Source organism: Chrysemys picta, chromosome 21 (genome assembly GCF_011386835.1).
Source record: "Chrysemys picta bellii isolate R12L10 chromosome 21, ASM1138683v2, whole genome shotgun sequence".
Classification (NCBI taxonomy): Eukaryota; Metazoa; Chordata; order Testudines; family Emydidae; genus Chrysemys; species Chrysemys picta.
The window spans coordinates 8,395,819-8,408,950 of record NC_088811.1 but is presented as its reverse complement, the minus strand read 5'-3'; the positions used below and the strand labels follow the sequence as shown (position 1 = coordinate 8,408,950).

Below are 13,132 nucleotides of genomic sequence, written 5' to 3'. Positions count from 1 at the left end.
ATTACAGATGGCTTTCATTCTTTATTTTGGTTGGGTTTGACAGTCAAACTGTCACATTTGCTTATCCCCTCTGCCCTCCCCCCCCCCATCTCCTTAGCCGGAAGCTGTGACACTGGGGGATGGTAGAGGAAAGGTTTTCAGACCAACAGGAAACACTTTTACATCTCAGATCTTCCTGCCTCTAACCCAAGCAAGTTCTTAATGAGCAAGTAAGCAGACGGGCACGGCACGGTCTCCTCCCGCCATCTGTGCTGTCGCCTCATGCTTACGGACCATTTGTTAGAGACAACGTCAGTACGTCAGCCTGCGATTTCGGACTCGACCCCGGGGGCTGAAGCGGCTGAGGGCAGGTGTCTTGGCTGGGGGAGTTGGTGAGAAGAGATGGGGTGCTGCAGCATGAGTGCCCGGCGAGCTGCGTCGGCGGGGACATGCCAGGATGAAATGGAGCTGCTGGAAATAGGTGGTAGCAGGTAGGCAGCGTGTCTTTGAATCTGGACGTTTGGAAGAGCTTGATGGCCTTGCTGGATACACAGAGGTTACCTTCCATCTAGAGCAGTGGTACAAGCTTTTGTACTGGTGACCCCTTTCACATAGCAAGCATCTGAGTGCGACCTCCCCTTATAAATTAAAAACACATTTTCATATATTTAACACCATTATAAATGCTGGAGGAAAAGCGGGGTTTGGGGTGGAGCCTGACAGCTCACGACCCCCCCTGTAATAACCTCACAACCCCCTGAGGGACCCCCAGTGTGAGAACCTCTGATCTAGAGCCCACTGGAATATTCCTAGCAATCAAGCAGTTAAAAGCTGAAACGGCCATGTCAGAATTTAGTCTCCTGCCTGAACATGACATTAACTTTCCTGTCCATGTCACAACCTAGATAAACCCCATAGGACAAGTGAATAAAGGAACTTCTCCTATTCATCTTCCGTTTCCTGTCCCTTCCTCTCCCATGACAGAAAATGGTCCATTTCAGAAGCGCAGAGTGAAGGCTCCCTCCATCTCAAGGATCCCGTGACCGCGACAGAGACAGGAGGTGTGAGTATAAGCAGAACCTCACAAGCCAAGAATCACGTGTAGAGTCAGGTAGGAGAGTCCGGGCCTGTTTATTTCAATGGGGCATGATGTCATCATCACTGCTTAGGCTTTTCCACTCCAGTAAGGCGCCTGACACCATTACATGGATAGGCCCTGAGCCCCAAACAATGATGAATGGTTCTCATTATCGCAGGGTGCGGGGAGGTCTTTTCCCCTCCAGTTTTACACAGTCATACAAATCCACATACTGTTTCTCACAGAACCTGAGGCTAGCTGAAGAGGAAGATTTTCAGGGGAGGATCAGCGAGCTGAACCCACAGGTGAGTCTAATGCCATTATGATTTGTGTCAGGGTAGCTCCTAGGGGCCACAAACAGGCTCAGATGCTGGGTGTTGTCCCCAGAAGCACCTCACAATGCTCTTCGCCCCATTGTACACAGAGACATCTCACAGTAGATTAATGGCAGGAGCTGGGAGCTGAGTCCAGGTCTCCTGAGTCTCAGTTCAAGCCAAGACCATCCCCTTCCTCTCTGAGCCTTACATCCAAACACCAGAGCAATGTCTAGGAGTTTGCACCTAGATTCCATTGGGTCCACCTCCAGTTTCCGTATGTTTTTCAGGACACTTCCCACCAGCTAATAAAGAGACGTTGTTTTTGCTTCCAGGCAGAAGTGCTGTGGGGGAGAACACGGGAGGAACTAAGGAACTTCCTAGTCACACAGCCCATCACTGGCTGGGAAGGGAGGAGCATCCACTCCCTTGGGGAAATAGTATGGTCCTCACTGGTTCTTATGCGCAGCTGTCACATGCAGGTAACCATCCTCATTCTGTTTGCACCGTCTGTCTCTTTAGCAAGGGATTTCCCAAATGCATGGGGGGAAAGCAATGTATTTTTAAATGGTAGGAGCAGAACGACTGGGGTAATTTGGGTCTCGGGCCCACAACAGGATCTGCTATCATGCTATTGTGGAAAACAGATCCTGTCAAATTAACTTGATATCTTTTATTTTTTGATGAGCTTACAAGTTTGGTGGATGAAAGTAGTAGTGCTGATGTAATATACTTAGACTTCTGCAAGGCATGTGACCTGGTACTGCACGACCTTGTAATTAAAAAACTAGAACCATATAAAATTAACATGGCACACGTTACATGGATTAAAAACTGGCTAACTGATAGATCTGAAAATGTAATTATAAATGGGGATTTGTCATTGAGCAGGTCTGTTTTCAGTGGGGACCCGCAGAGCTAGGTTCTTGGTCCTACACTATTTATCATTTTTTATCCATGACCTGGAACAAAACATACAATTATCACTGATAACGTTTGCAGATGACACAAAAATTGGGGAAGTGGTAAAAAATGAAGAGGTCAGGTCACTGATTTTGAGTGATCCAGATCGTGTGGTAAAGTGGGGCCAGCAAAGAATATGCATTTTAATATGGCTAAATATAAATGTATATGTCTGGAAATAAAGAATCTGAGCTATACTTACAGAATGGGGGACTCTATCCTGAGAAGCAGTAACTCTGAAAAAGATGTAGGTGTCATGATGGATAATCAGCCGAATATGAGCTTCCAATGCAATGCTGTGGCCAAAAGAGTTAATGGGATCCTGGGATGTCTAAACAGGGGAACCTCAAGTAAGAGAAAAGAGGTTATTTCACCTCTATATTTGGCACTGGTGCAACTGCTGCTGGAATCTTGTGTCCCGTTCTGGTGACTACAATTCAAGAAGGATGATGATAAATAGGAGAGGATTCAGAGAAGAGGACGAGAATGAGTAAAGGAATAGAAAACACCTGCCTTATAGTGACAAACTCAAAGAACTCAATCTATTGAGAAGGTTAAGGGGTGACTTGATTACAATATATAAGTACCTACATGGGGAACAAATATTTAATCATGAGCTCTTCAATCTAGCAGACAAAGATATAATACAATCCAATGTCTGGAAGTTGAAGCTAGACAAATTCCAACAGGAAACAAGGTACATTTTTAACAGCGAGGGTTATTAACCACTGGAATAATTTACCAATGGGCATGGTAGATTCTCCATCACTGACCATTTTTAAATCAAGATTGGATGTTTTTCTAAAAGATACACTCTGGGACTTATTTTGGGGACATTCTCTGTCCTGTATCATACAGGAGGTCAGACTACATGATCACCACAGTCCCTTCTGGCCTTGGAATCTATAAATCCCAGTGCAGAATTGGAGCCATACTTTGCTAGGAGGGAATTTGGGATTGATAGTGAAAGATAAAAATTCAGCTTTTTTCACCGAAGTCAGCTAAAGGTGGACAAGTCTCACACGAGCTTCTTAGAACTGGTTGACGTTTTTCATTCAAAATGTTGTGTTGATGACATTTCGTTTGTTTAAATGGAAATATGCATGTCCAAAGAATTCTGAGATGTTTTAATCAAAAAGCAAAAAAAAAGAAAAGAAAAAAAAAACTTTTTTTTTTAAAATCTAGTTTTCTGGCACCAAAAAAGAAAAAAAAGTCTTTGGATTTCATTGTTTTAGGGGAAAAAAAACATTTCCAGACCAACCCTAGGGCTTCCCCCTTGTTACTGTTTCCAATAACATGACAAATAAATTGTCTCTCTGTAAGATCTGCATGGGATCACAACTGAATGAATTCCAGCTGAGAAAAACTTCCGCCTGATGTCTCAGGTCATGTCTACACAGGAGCTCTCAGGGAAGTTAAGGCGAGCAGAGGCAGCTAAAATGGGGATAAATAATATCTAAACTCCTTGTCTCGCAGCAGCGTTGTGGTTAGTTGATTCGTGTTTGAGATCCTCAGAGGAAAGGTGCTATAGAATGGCCATGTATTCAGAGTAGCGATTTGCTTGAATTTTGGCTCACCCCGGGCCATCTGCTACATTACACAGCACAGCTCATAGCTCTCTTCTACGGCCCTTAAACAACCTGCCCTGTTGGAACCAGGAGCACGTATAAATGTATGAAATACGGCAGTGATGAAGAATGGGTAAGGCAAGGAGCTTGGGGAAATTTAATCTCGATCATATTTTATTTTAAATATGTCTTAACATTTTAGGACGATGATGATAATAGAACCTTATTTCCACAGGAGATGTCCGAACGGTACATTGTGCTGTTCCCCTTCCAGCTGTTGATTCTATCAGTGGATCACATGAAGAAGGCATTTGTCTACCAGGTAAAACACAGGGTTCCCTTTGTACCATGAAGAGCCCCTGTTCACTGGAGCACTGGGCTTCATCCATCAAGGCCCCAAGCTATCCCTTTGCTGTACGTCTGCGGCACAAATACAGTAACTAAATATCAGAACAGGGGCTCAACTAGAAAACTCTCTAGCTACAAAAGGAGCCTCCCAATCCGTGGGACTCCAAAGCAGAGGAAACCAGAGGGAGTCCCGGCCTGACCATCATCGGGGCGTGATGAGGAGGGAACAGACAACAGAAGGGAGAGAAAGAAATCACAGATGTATAGAATTATGAGCTACAGGAGCCAAATCAAAGAGTAAGGCATGTTGGCCAAAGCTTGGGGTGTGCCAACCTGGCAGGGTGATGGGGGGGAGGGGCACAGTAGGTGTATGAATTAGCATGGGGAGCACTTTAACACCACATGGCAGGGTTGAATAATAGCAATACACACTCCTCCAATCACTTGCCATCCCTAGAGCTCAAAGCAGCACTAGATTTCATCCATAGATGCTTTACAAAGGATGTCAGTATCATTATCTCCATTTTACAGATGGGGAAACTGAGGCACAGAGCGGGGCAATTACTTGCCCAAGGTCATCGGCAGAGCCAGAAATCAAACCCATGTCTCCTGAGTTCCAGTCCAGTGCTCTAGCAACTAGGTGATGCTGCCTCCCTTGAAAGAGCTGGGCCCAAGTGGCATTTCATTTTCCAGAAGTAGGGGACCAGCTTTCAGGAGGCAGGGAAACACTGGATGTGGGGGAAGTAGAGCCTGGCGTTATGGGAGAGGGCGTGACTGAAAGAGCGCGGAGAGGAGGGCGTCAAAATGATTGCTTTCTAACAGTAATTTCCCACTGCTGCAGGGCCTGCTTCCGCTGGCGGGGATGAGTGTGAGGGATGTGCCGAGTGACACCGGCTGCATGTTTGAAATGATGGGTGAGCCTTCTTTCTAGACGCCTGTGAAAGGCTTAAACAGGTGGAAGATCCTCTTGTGATGACAGGGGAAAGAGGGCCACTTGTCCCTCTGTGTTCATTCCAGGCACCTCCTCATCCCTCTTCCCATGAACAGGGGTGTCCATGTGCCAAGCGCATGCAACAGGGAGAAGGCCCAGGCAGGGCTAGGGGCATTGGGATTCCCAATCTTCACGTGTAAATGCGGCAGCCACTGATTCTCAAGCCAGCAAAGCTTCATTGTTAACTGTGACCCTTTGTGCAAAAGTCACCCTAAATGATAGGTCCTCCCGAATCTGCTCCCTCAAAGTGCTGAGCGCACCTCTTAGAGGCCAGTGTCTTTTCAAGCAGAGCAGGAGAACTGTCTAGTTCTGATGGGGACGAGCCCAGAACCCACCATCACGGACCACAAGACGTGGATGAGCTTGTCTCAGCATCAGGACTAGAACTGGTCCCAAAGGAGATGCCTGCAAGGCTGGCTACCAGCTTGTGAAGTCTTGGGGCGGTGGGAGAAATTCACCCATCAGACCCAGAGGCAGTTCTGTCTTCTTCCTGGGATGTCAGAGCTGTGTGTTTCCTTCCATAGGGCCCATGATAGAATCCAGGATCATCTCATGCCCGAGTCCAGCTGAATTCCACATCTGGGTTCTCAGCATCCAGCAGCACATCAAGATGGCAAATGCTCACTGTCCAGCCCACCCCAGCAGTATCATTCCTTTCCTGGTAAGCCTGCCCTGCTCCTGGTGGTGGGTAAAGCCCGGAGTAGATGCGGAGTGAATGGGATGGGGGCAGGAAACATTAGTGGCTCCAGAGTGCAGAGAGACTGAAGTCCTCTGTGCATTCCCAGGTGGGGGTATGATGCACCGAGGCCAGAAACAAAATACCAGAGCGATGGACACCAAGCCCATCAGCTGCAGTGAGCCCAGCCACCCCAAGCACAACCCTGTGCTACCTGAACTGACAATTGACAACCTGTTCTAGTGGCTGGTGGCAGACTCTAGATGGAGATGTGACCCCTTCCTCCAAGCCAGTGTACAACCTGAGGACACCACAGATCCATCATAGGCTGTAGAGAGCAAGTCTGCTAAAAACACTGTGAACTTTCATACCACTGGCATTTAGTTTTTCTAACTGGCTGAGACACATTCAGCCGAACGACTGGTTTTCTGAGGCACAGAACGGGGCTGTGATTGACAGACCATAGGGAAATAGTTAGTCAGGCCAGACATTCAACCTTCCTGTTAGTTACTGTCCCAAAAAGGAAGATTTGGTCTGAAGTGTCTACTGGCCTGTACCATACAGAGCCTCATAAGACACAACGCAATGTCATGAAGTGCTACCAGAGAACAGGCATACACTGAAGTTGAGAATAGTCATGCATTTGGATGCTACTGAGGGATGGCATATTTTAATGTAGTGAATATTCTTAAGGTTTTTCATCCAGTTCTCCCCTTCAAATTCTGTCTTCATGTTTCTAACTAGGAAAGGTTCAGATAAGCCCAGACCCAGCCTAGTCCGTCACTCCTCTCTCAAGCCTGACCACCTGAAAGTTCAATTAAGGGTCCTCTTTTTCCAATCACCTACTTAGTGTAAGGATGTTTCAGGACCAATTCAAACAGGCCCACGGGTTACCTCACAAACCCAAGGAAAGCCGACAAACCCACCGCTCACACAGAGTTCTTAGATCTTATTCCCCTTTTTAGCAATAACATACCTAGCAATCCTGTTACATGACAGGGACTTTCCTTGTTTTCCCTAAGCACCCCCAAAAATACAATAACAGGGTGTTCAGATCTTAATATTCTTTGCCAGGAACCTTTGTTCACACTTTTCCATCTCTAAAAGATTATACAGATGTTATAACACCCACACAAGCCTACAAAACCTACATCTCCATTGCTTATACATCTATTAATGCATTGCTAATCAATGGTCCACTAGATACAGATTAGGCCTTTATTGTGTGATAAGGGGTAAGCCCACCTAACCAATGCATAACTCCCTTACCCTTAGCAGCTCATCCCCCTTCCAGCAATGGCTGCTTCACCCAACCTGTCCGTCACTAAGTCTCCCTTTCAGAGAAAGGCCCACTCCACTCCAGTGCAGCAAGACCAAGGCACTGCTTGATTGTCCCCGCTGCTCCTATGTGCTAAAATGTAGCTGTGCTGTAGGGCTTACAGATTGCACAGGGGACTGAACAACTTGAAGTGTGTAAAATCTCAGGGACGGGGAGAGAATAGGCCACGGTGGTTGGTTGGTGAGAAAGGCCTCGACTAAATATTTTTCTCAAATCTTCCAACAAGGGGAAAGGGTGTTCAGGCTTATTCTTATGCCATTTCGAGACAGGCCTGATTAAGAACTCCAGGCCCAAACCGCTTTGAATTTGGGGAAAATTCTCATTTGGATCAGGCCCATTTCTATAACTGGGCCAAAACAGAACCTCACATCACACGAAATGTCCCCTCCCAAACCTGGGGGAAGTTTAGCTTCAGATGCAAATTTATCTAAGGTACTTATATGGACCCCATTCCTGTAGTATCTAAGCACTTCACACTCTGTAATATCTTTAGCCTCACAACATCCCCGTGAGGCAAAGCAGTGCTAATATCCCCATTTTACAGATGGGAAACTGAGGCACAGAATGGCTACGGGACTTGCCCAATGTCACACAGGAAGTCTGGGGCAGAGAAGGAACTCGAGCCCAGCTCTCTTAAATCCTATGCTAATGCCATAACCAGTGGAACATTCATCTAACACCTTCAAACCTCTAACAAACATCACACTTCTATTTTTATTCTCTTCTGTATTGCATTCTGATCTGTCTCGGAAAAGGTTCCATGTGATGAGCAGTGGAAGAAACGGAAGCTGATGAAGCATCTGTTTTACACCACCATTCTGAAGTGGGAAGGGAAACCCATCCAGCACCTAGGACGGATACACTACCTGGCCATGGTGCAGGTGGCTTATGCCAGCATGGGGGTAACGTACAGCATCTATTGCTCTAAAACATGTGAATCACCTTAGAAGGACTGGAAGCACCTGGAGCTTGGGTTCACATGGAGTCACTGGACTGAGATAGCCTGGGGTCCTAGCTAGATGAGTGCATATGGGAACTACCGCTGGTCAGGAATTTTTCAACCTCTCAGTTTTTCACCATAAAATGCAGATGCCTCAAAACCAAAACTGTCTGAGAAACATACATTTCTGAAATGAAAAGTGTTGGGTTTTTTTTGAGGCTAGATGACTTTTCATTTCAAAATTTTAGTAAATTTAGAGTCAAACAAAAGTGAGAAGGGTGGAAATGTCAAAATTAAAATAAAACATTTCAAAATTGTCAAAACCAAATGATCTGATGAACCCAAACTGGAATTTTGTCACTGTTTGTTGGTTCACAAGAAATTTCGAGATTACAACGTTTCTTCCCAATTTAAAATGGCAGAACTTTTCTAAATCTCAAGAATTCTCATGGGCTGGGAAACCCTAAATGAATCATCAATGACTTTTGGCTTGTGCGACATTATTATTTCATAAGCAATCTAAAAGAAATCAAGTGTCAGCCAAATAGTCTAGTGAAAAAGGATCCCACAGTATCAAAGAGACCGACACAGATGATTTGTGGGTATGTAAAATATCCCTCATAAGTAGGGTGACCAGACAGCAAGTGTGAAAAATTGGGACGGGGGTGGGGGGTAATAGACACCTATAGAAGAAAATGCCCCAAATATCGGGACTGTCCTTATAAAATAGGGACATCTGGTCACCTTACTCATAAGGTATCAAATACCTGTGTATTGTGATGTAGAGTGAGGTACATACCTATACAAACACACAGACACATTGCATTTACATGCAACTATCTGTGAGGGAGGAAATAACAGATTCTAAACTGATCAGTTTCGTAAGCCTTGTGTATTCTCTCTCATATATACTGTAGAGGATGTTGTCATGTATTTCTGTCCCAGATATGGACTGGCTACAGAGCTTGCTTATACACCCCAGATGTGTTCATCATAAGATCCTTTAATGCTCTGCCAGGTATGACTAAGGCGAACTTTAATCCTGTATTTTGCACATCATGCCACCTAGTGGCTGAACAGTATAATGCAGCCTAGCATTCCATGACAGATGACCTGTCAATATTTTATATTGTAGCTATAGCAAACAAAGGGGAAATAGAACAGGAGTACTTGTGGCACCTTAGAGACTAACAAATTTATTAGAGCATAAGCTTTCGTGGGCTACAGCCCACTTCTTCGGATGCATACAGAGTGGAATAAATATTGAGGAGATATATATATACACACATACAGAGAGCATAAACAGGTGGGAGTTGTCTTACCAATTCTGAGAGACCAATTAAGTAATTGACCAATTCTCTTACTTAATTGGTCTCTCAGAATTGGTAAGACAACTCCCACCTGTTTATGCTCTCTGTATGTGTGTATATATATATCTCCTCAATATTTATTCCACTCTGTATGCATCCGAAGAAGTGGGCTGTAGCCCACGAAAGCTTATGCTCTAATAAATTTGTTAGTCTCTAAGGTGCCACAAGTACTCCTGTTCTTTTTGCGGATACAGACTAACACGGCTGCTACTCTGAAAAGGGGAAATACCTGCTTGTGGGGTGTGTGATGACGATGACTGAATGCTTGAAAGTGACCCTGTGATTTAGGATCTCTCGCCACACCCATTTTACATCACTACACATTCTGCTGTCAAGCTAAGACTGCCCTATTAAGTACAAGTTAGTGACTTTGCTATGTACCTCTCTCTGCAGGACTTTAAAGAGCGGCTGCTGGTGCTGTTTCCAGAGGATCTGGTTTTCCTCTCCGTCGACAGAGAGAGAACCTGCATTGCGTATGAGGTAAATAATGAAGCAGGTGTGGGGACTGACTTGGGAAGAAAGGTTACCGAGCCTGCAGCGTGTGGTTAAATGAGAGCCAAGGGGGGAATCCAAGAACCACCCTACAGGTGTTGGAAGGGAGAGGGGTTGATTAGGGTGGCCCAGGGAGGAATAACGAGGAGATATGGGATGAAGCTGAGCTAAGGAAAACTTGAACTGAATATCAGGAAACGTGTCCTAACAATGAGAGCGGTGGAATCTTCTCCCAGCTGTGGAAACCACCATGCTTGGGATAATTAATACTAGCCCGGGCAATCCTGCACTAGTCTGAGGAGACACACTTGGTGACTTCATACCCCTTCTCATTTCCTCCACCTTTTCTCTGGCAATTCCTAGTAAGGCTCTGTTAGAGTCCTTAAAAATCAGTGGGATGGTGTATCAAATGGCCTCTGATCTCCATTTCTGCCCTAGCTCAGAGCTAACCCCCAGGACGCTCAAGGTCCTGGGGGTTAGCTCTGAAAACTCAGCTCCTAAACTTCAAAGCAGTCGCCACATGGGCTGACATCTGTACTGCTGAGTAACAGAAACTGAGCATGACAAGGTGGGTGAGCAAATATCTTTTACTGGACCAACTTCTCACCCACCTTGTCTCCCTAATATCCTGGGACCGACACCGCTACAACAGCATTGCAGAAACAGAGCAGTTCCTTTCCAAGGAACTGCATTTATAAGAACATTGCATCCAGAGCAAAAGATGCAGCAACAAAAATAACACGAAGGAACCACAGGGACAGAGCTGGGTCCTAAATATCTGTATTTGCTAAATAGACACATACACCCTGCCGCTCTTACTGGATGCTAGCAGCTTCTAGAACGTAGCACACCATGCGCACTATTAGAGGGATGCTACCCTGTGCCTGTACACTGCAGGCATTTTCTCTTTCCTTTTCTCTTTGAAGGGAAAACTCCCTCTAGCTGGGATCCAGGCAAAGGAGAAATCTGCTGTGCTGGGGCGGCTGGAATTTGAAATCACCGGTATGCCAGGGATTGATGATCGTGGTGAGGGTGGTGAGAATTGATTGTGCCATGAGGATTTTTGCATTGCAATGGAATCAGCTGTCCCTCCCATAACTGTTTAGTCCAGGCCTGTGGTAAGGTGGCCCCAGGTGAGGACACTAGGCTGGACAGGCCGTGGTTAGCTAATAGGGCTACAGGCGCTGCCTGTGTCCAGCAGCCTCACTGAAGGAGCCTCTTCCCAGCCATTATCTGAGCCCTGCCTTTTCTCTACCACAAGAGACTCTAGCTACATAAAATCAGCCTCCTTTCCCCTCCACACCCCTCTGCTCAGGCTACACCCAACCCAGGCCAGAGCACTCCCCTTACTGCTGGCTATCAGGCTTTTATGGTCTTCTGTGTTCCCTGATTGGCCCATCTGCTCCAGCCCTGTCTCATTACTCCACCCTGTACACCTGTGAGAGATCTGAGCCGGTGTAGGGAAGAGAGGAGTGGGGGGGGGGGGGGTTAACTCTTTGCCTGCTGGGACGCAGCTGGAATACCTGTGCCCTCTCCCAGTGTATGCTGATAACACATGGGCCAAGAAGGATGTGTGGAGTATTCCTGCACCAAAATGTTCCCACATGCCTCACTGTTCTCTTGGCAGGAAGCCTGACGGAACCGATCCTGGTCACCTGCTGCACCGCTGAAGATTATGAAAAATGCCTCTTCTACCTACAAAAGGTCCTCGTCAGACATGACCCCCATACACTTTCTTTGCTCTGTGGCTGTTGTGGCTTCTGCTTTTCCAACCTGGGACTTTCCCAACCTTACGCACAACTGCTTATTCGCCTCCTACTTCTCCCTCTCACCCCCCCCTCCCCCTCGGATAAGGGTCCTCCATGATTCAAAACCAGTTAGCACTCAGGGTGACCATTCAGCTTCCTTGGAACTCATCCTCCCACCTAAAGGGTTCATCATGGGGGACCACAGTACTTTTTCCTAATCAGAATGTAAGTGTGTATCACAGACAATCACCCTGGAGGTTTGAACACCTCACGTCCACTGCAGAAAGCATAAGCCACTACAGCTTGACCTAAAGGGCAGAGACCGCTAGCTAGTCACTTTTAGTAGAGTCATATGCTCTGTGGATCATGCACAAAGGGAGACACGTGGCATATACTGAACATTCGATTGCCTCTGCACCATACTTGGGGTTCACAAAAGGGTGATGGTGAACTGGGCTGCAAGATTTTAAAAGTAGAAAAGCTCTGAGCCCCTTGGGAACTTGGATTGAGAAAGGCTGCACCTTTTCTGAATGCTTAAAATCTTAAAAGCGCTTAAAGTCTTTCCAGCAGCGTTGCTCTATTAGTGCATTAATCTGCTGACATCAATCTGTTCCAGCCTGAGCAAAACCTTGACACTGTGACTGTCCAGCCACCACCCATGGTGCCGAAGAAATCGCTGCAGCGTTAGAACTATGGAGCCTATGGAAAAGGCCCAGTGACAGCGCTGACTGTAGGGGCCAAACTGATGGCTAAGGATGTTGGAGGAAGGAGCCCACCACTGGCAAAACTAGAGATGGACCAGAAATAACTTGAATCCAAACCCCTCCAGACTGAGAAGGTTGAATTGTGAGTCCTCGATCTGAACCTACCCTGTGGGGTATGGTCCCCAGCTGGACTCATTCATTTGTGCCCAGATTAGCTGCTGTTCCCGATGGCCTGTTGGAATCCCCTGGATATAATCCCGGTTGATCAGACTCCTTGGGGAGGAATCCTTCCTGGTTTGATCACTTTATTTATTGGCTGCTGCTTCTTGGAGAGAGAAATAACCTAAGGTAGTGTGTAAATAGGATGAATAAAACCCATCAGCCCAAATCCAAGCCTTGTGCAGAAAGGACCATTCCTGTGACAGAGTTTAAGGCCAGACGGGACCGCCCAATGACCTCCCGTATAGCACGGGCCACCAACACCCGCCCACGAAACCCAGCACCCAGAATGAGACCAAAGTATCACAGCCCACAGGAGACTAGACCAGTATGTGCCACAGGCAGAGACTAGGAGGGATGGAGGTGCACCAGTGCCTGAGGCCCATGAAGGAGCAGGGAAATA

The 13,132-nt window shown here is 46.4% G+C and overlaps 1 protein-coding gene across 2 annotated transcripts; it reads left to right on the top strand.

Annotated features, from left to right (window-relative positions):
* Positions 1-167: 167 nt before the first annotated feature.
* LOC101952748 (pleckstrin homology domain-containing family N member 1-like) lies at positions 168-12,903 on the top strand. Of its 2 annotated transcripts, XM_024104354.3 has the most exons (12): positions 168-470; positions 964-1,042; positions 1,303-1,362; positions 1,707-1,853; positions 4,138-4,224; positions 5,092-5,164; positions 5,766-5,902; positions 8,012-8,158; positions 9,960-10,046; positions 10,985-11,060; positions 11,686-11,762; positions 12,423-12,903. In XM_024104354.3, the coding sequence occupies exons 1-12, from the start codon at positions 382-384 to the stop codon at positions 12,492-12,494; spliced, it is 1,131 nt and encodes a 376-aa protein (XP_023960122.3). In that variant the 5' UTR covers positions 168-381; the 3' UTR covers positions 12,495-12,903. The 2 variants fall into 2 exon arrangements, with proteins under 2 accessions (XP_023960122.3, XP_042708801.2); XM_042852867.2 differs by lacking the exon at positions 12,423-12,903 and having other exon boundaries at positions 248-470; positions 11,686-12,075.
* Positions 12,904-13,132: the final 229 nt, after the last annotated feature.

Excerpts from the sequence above, each read along its gene's own strand:
- LOC101952748 (XM_042852867.2), top strand. The coding sequence starts at position 382 with ATGGGGTGCTGCAGCATGAGTGCCCGGCGAGCTGCGTCGGCGGGGACA. Across the intron at positions 10,047-10,984 it reads GAACCTGCATTGCGTATGAG|GGAAAACTCCCTCTAGCTGG; the intron begins GTAAATAATGAA and ends TTCTCTTTGAAG. Across the intron at positions 11,061-11,685 it reads GCTGGAATTTGAAATCACCG|GAAGCCTGACGGAACCGATC; the intron begins GTATGCCAGGGA and ends TTCTCTTGGCAG.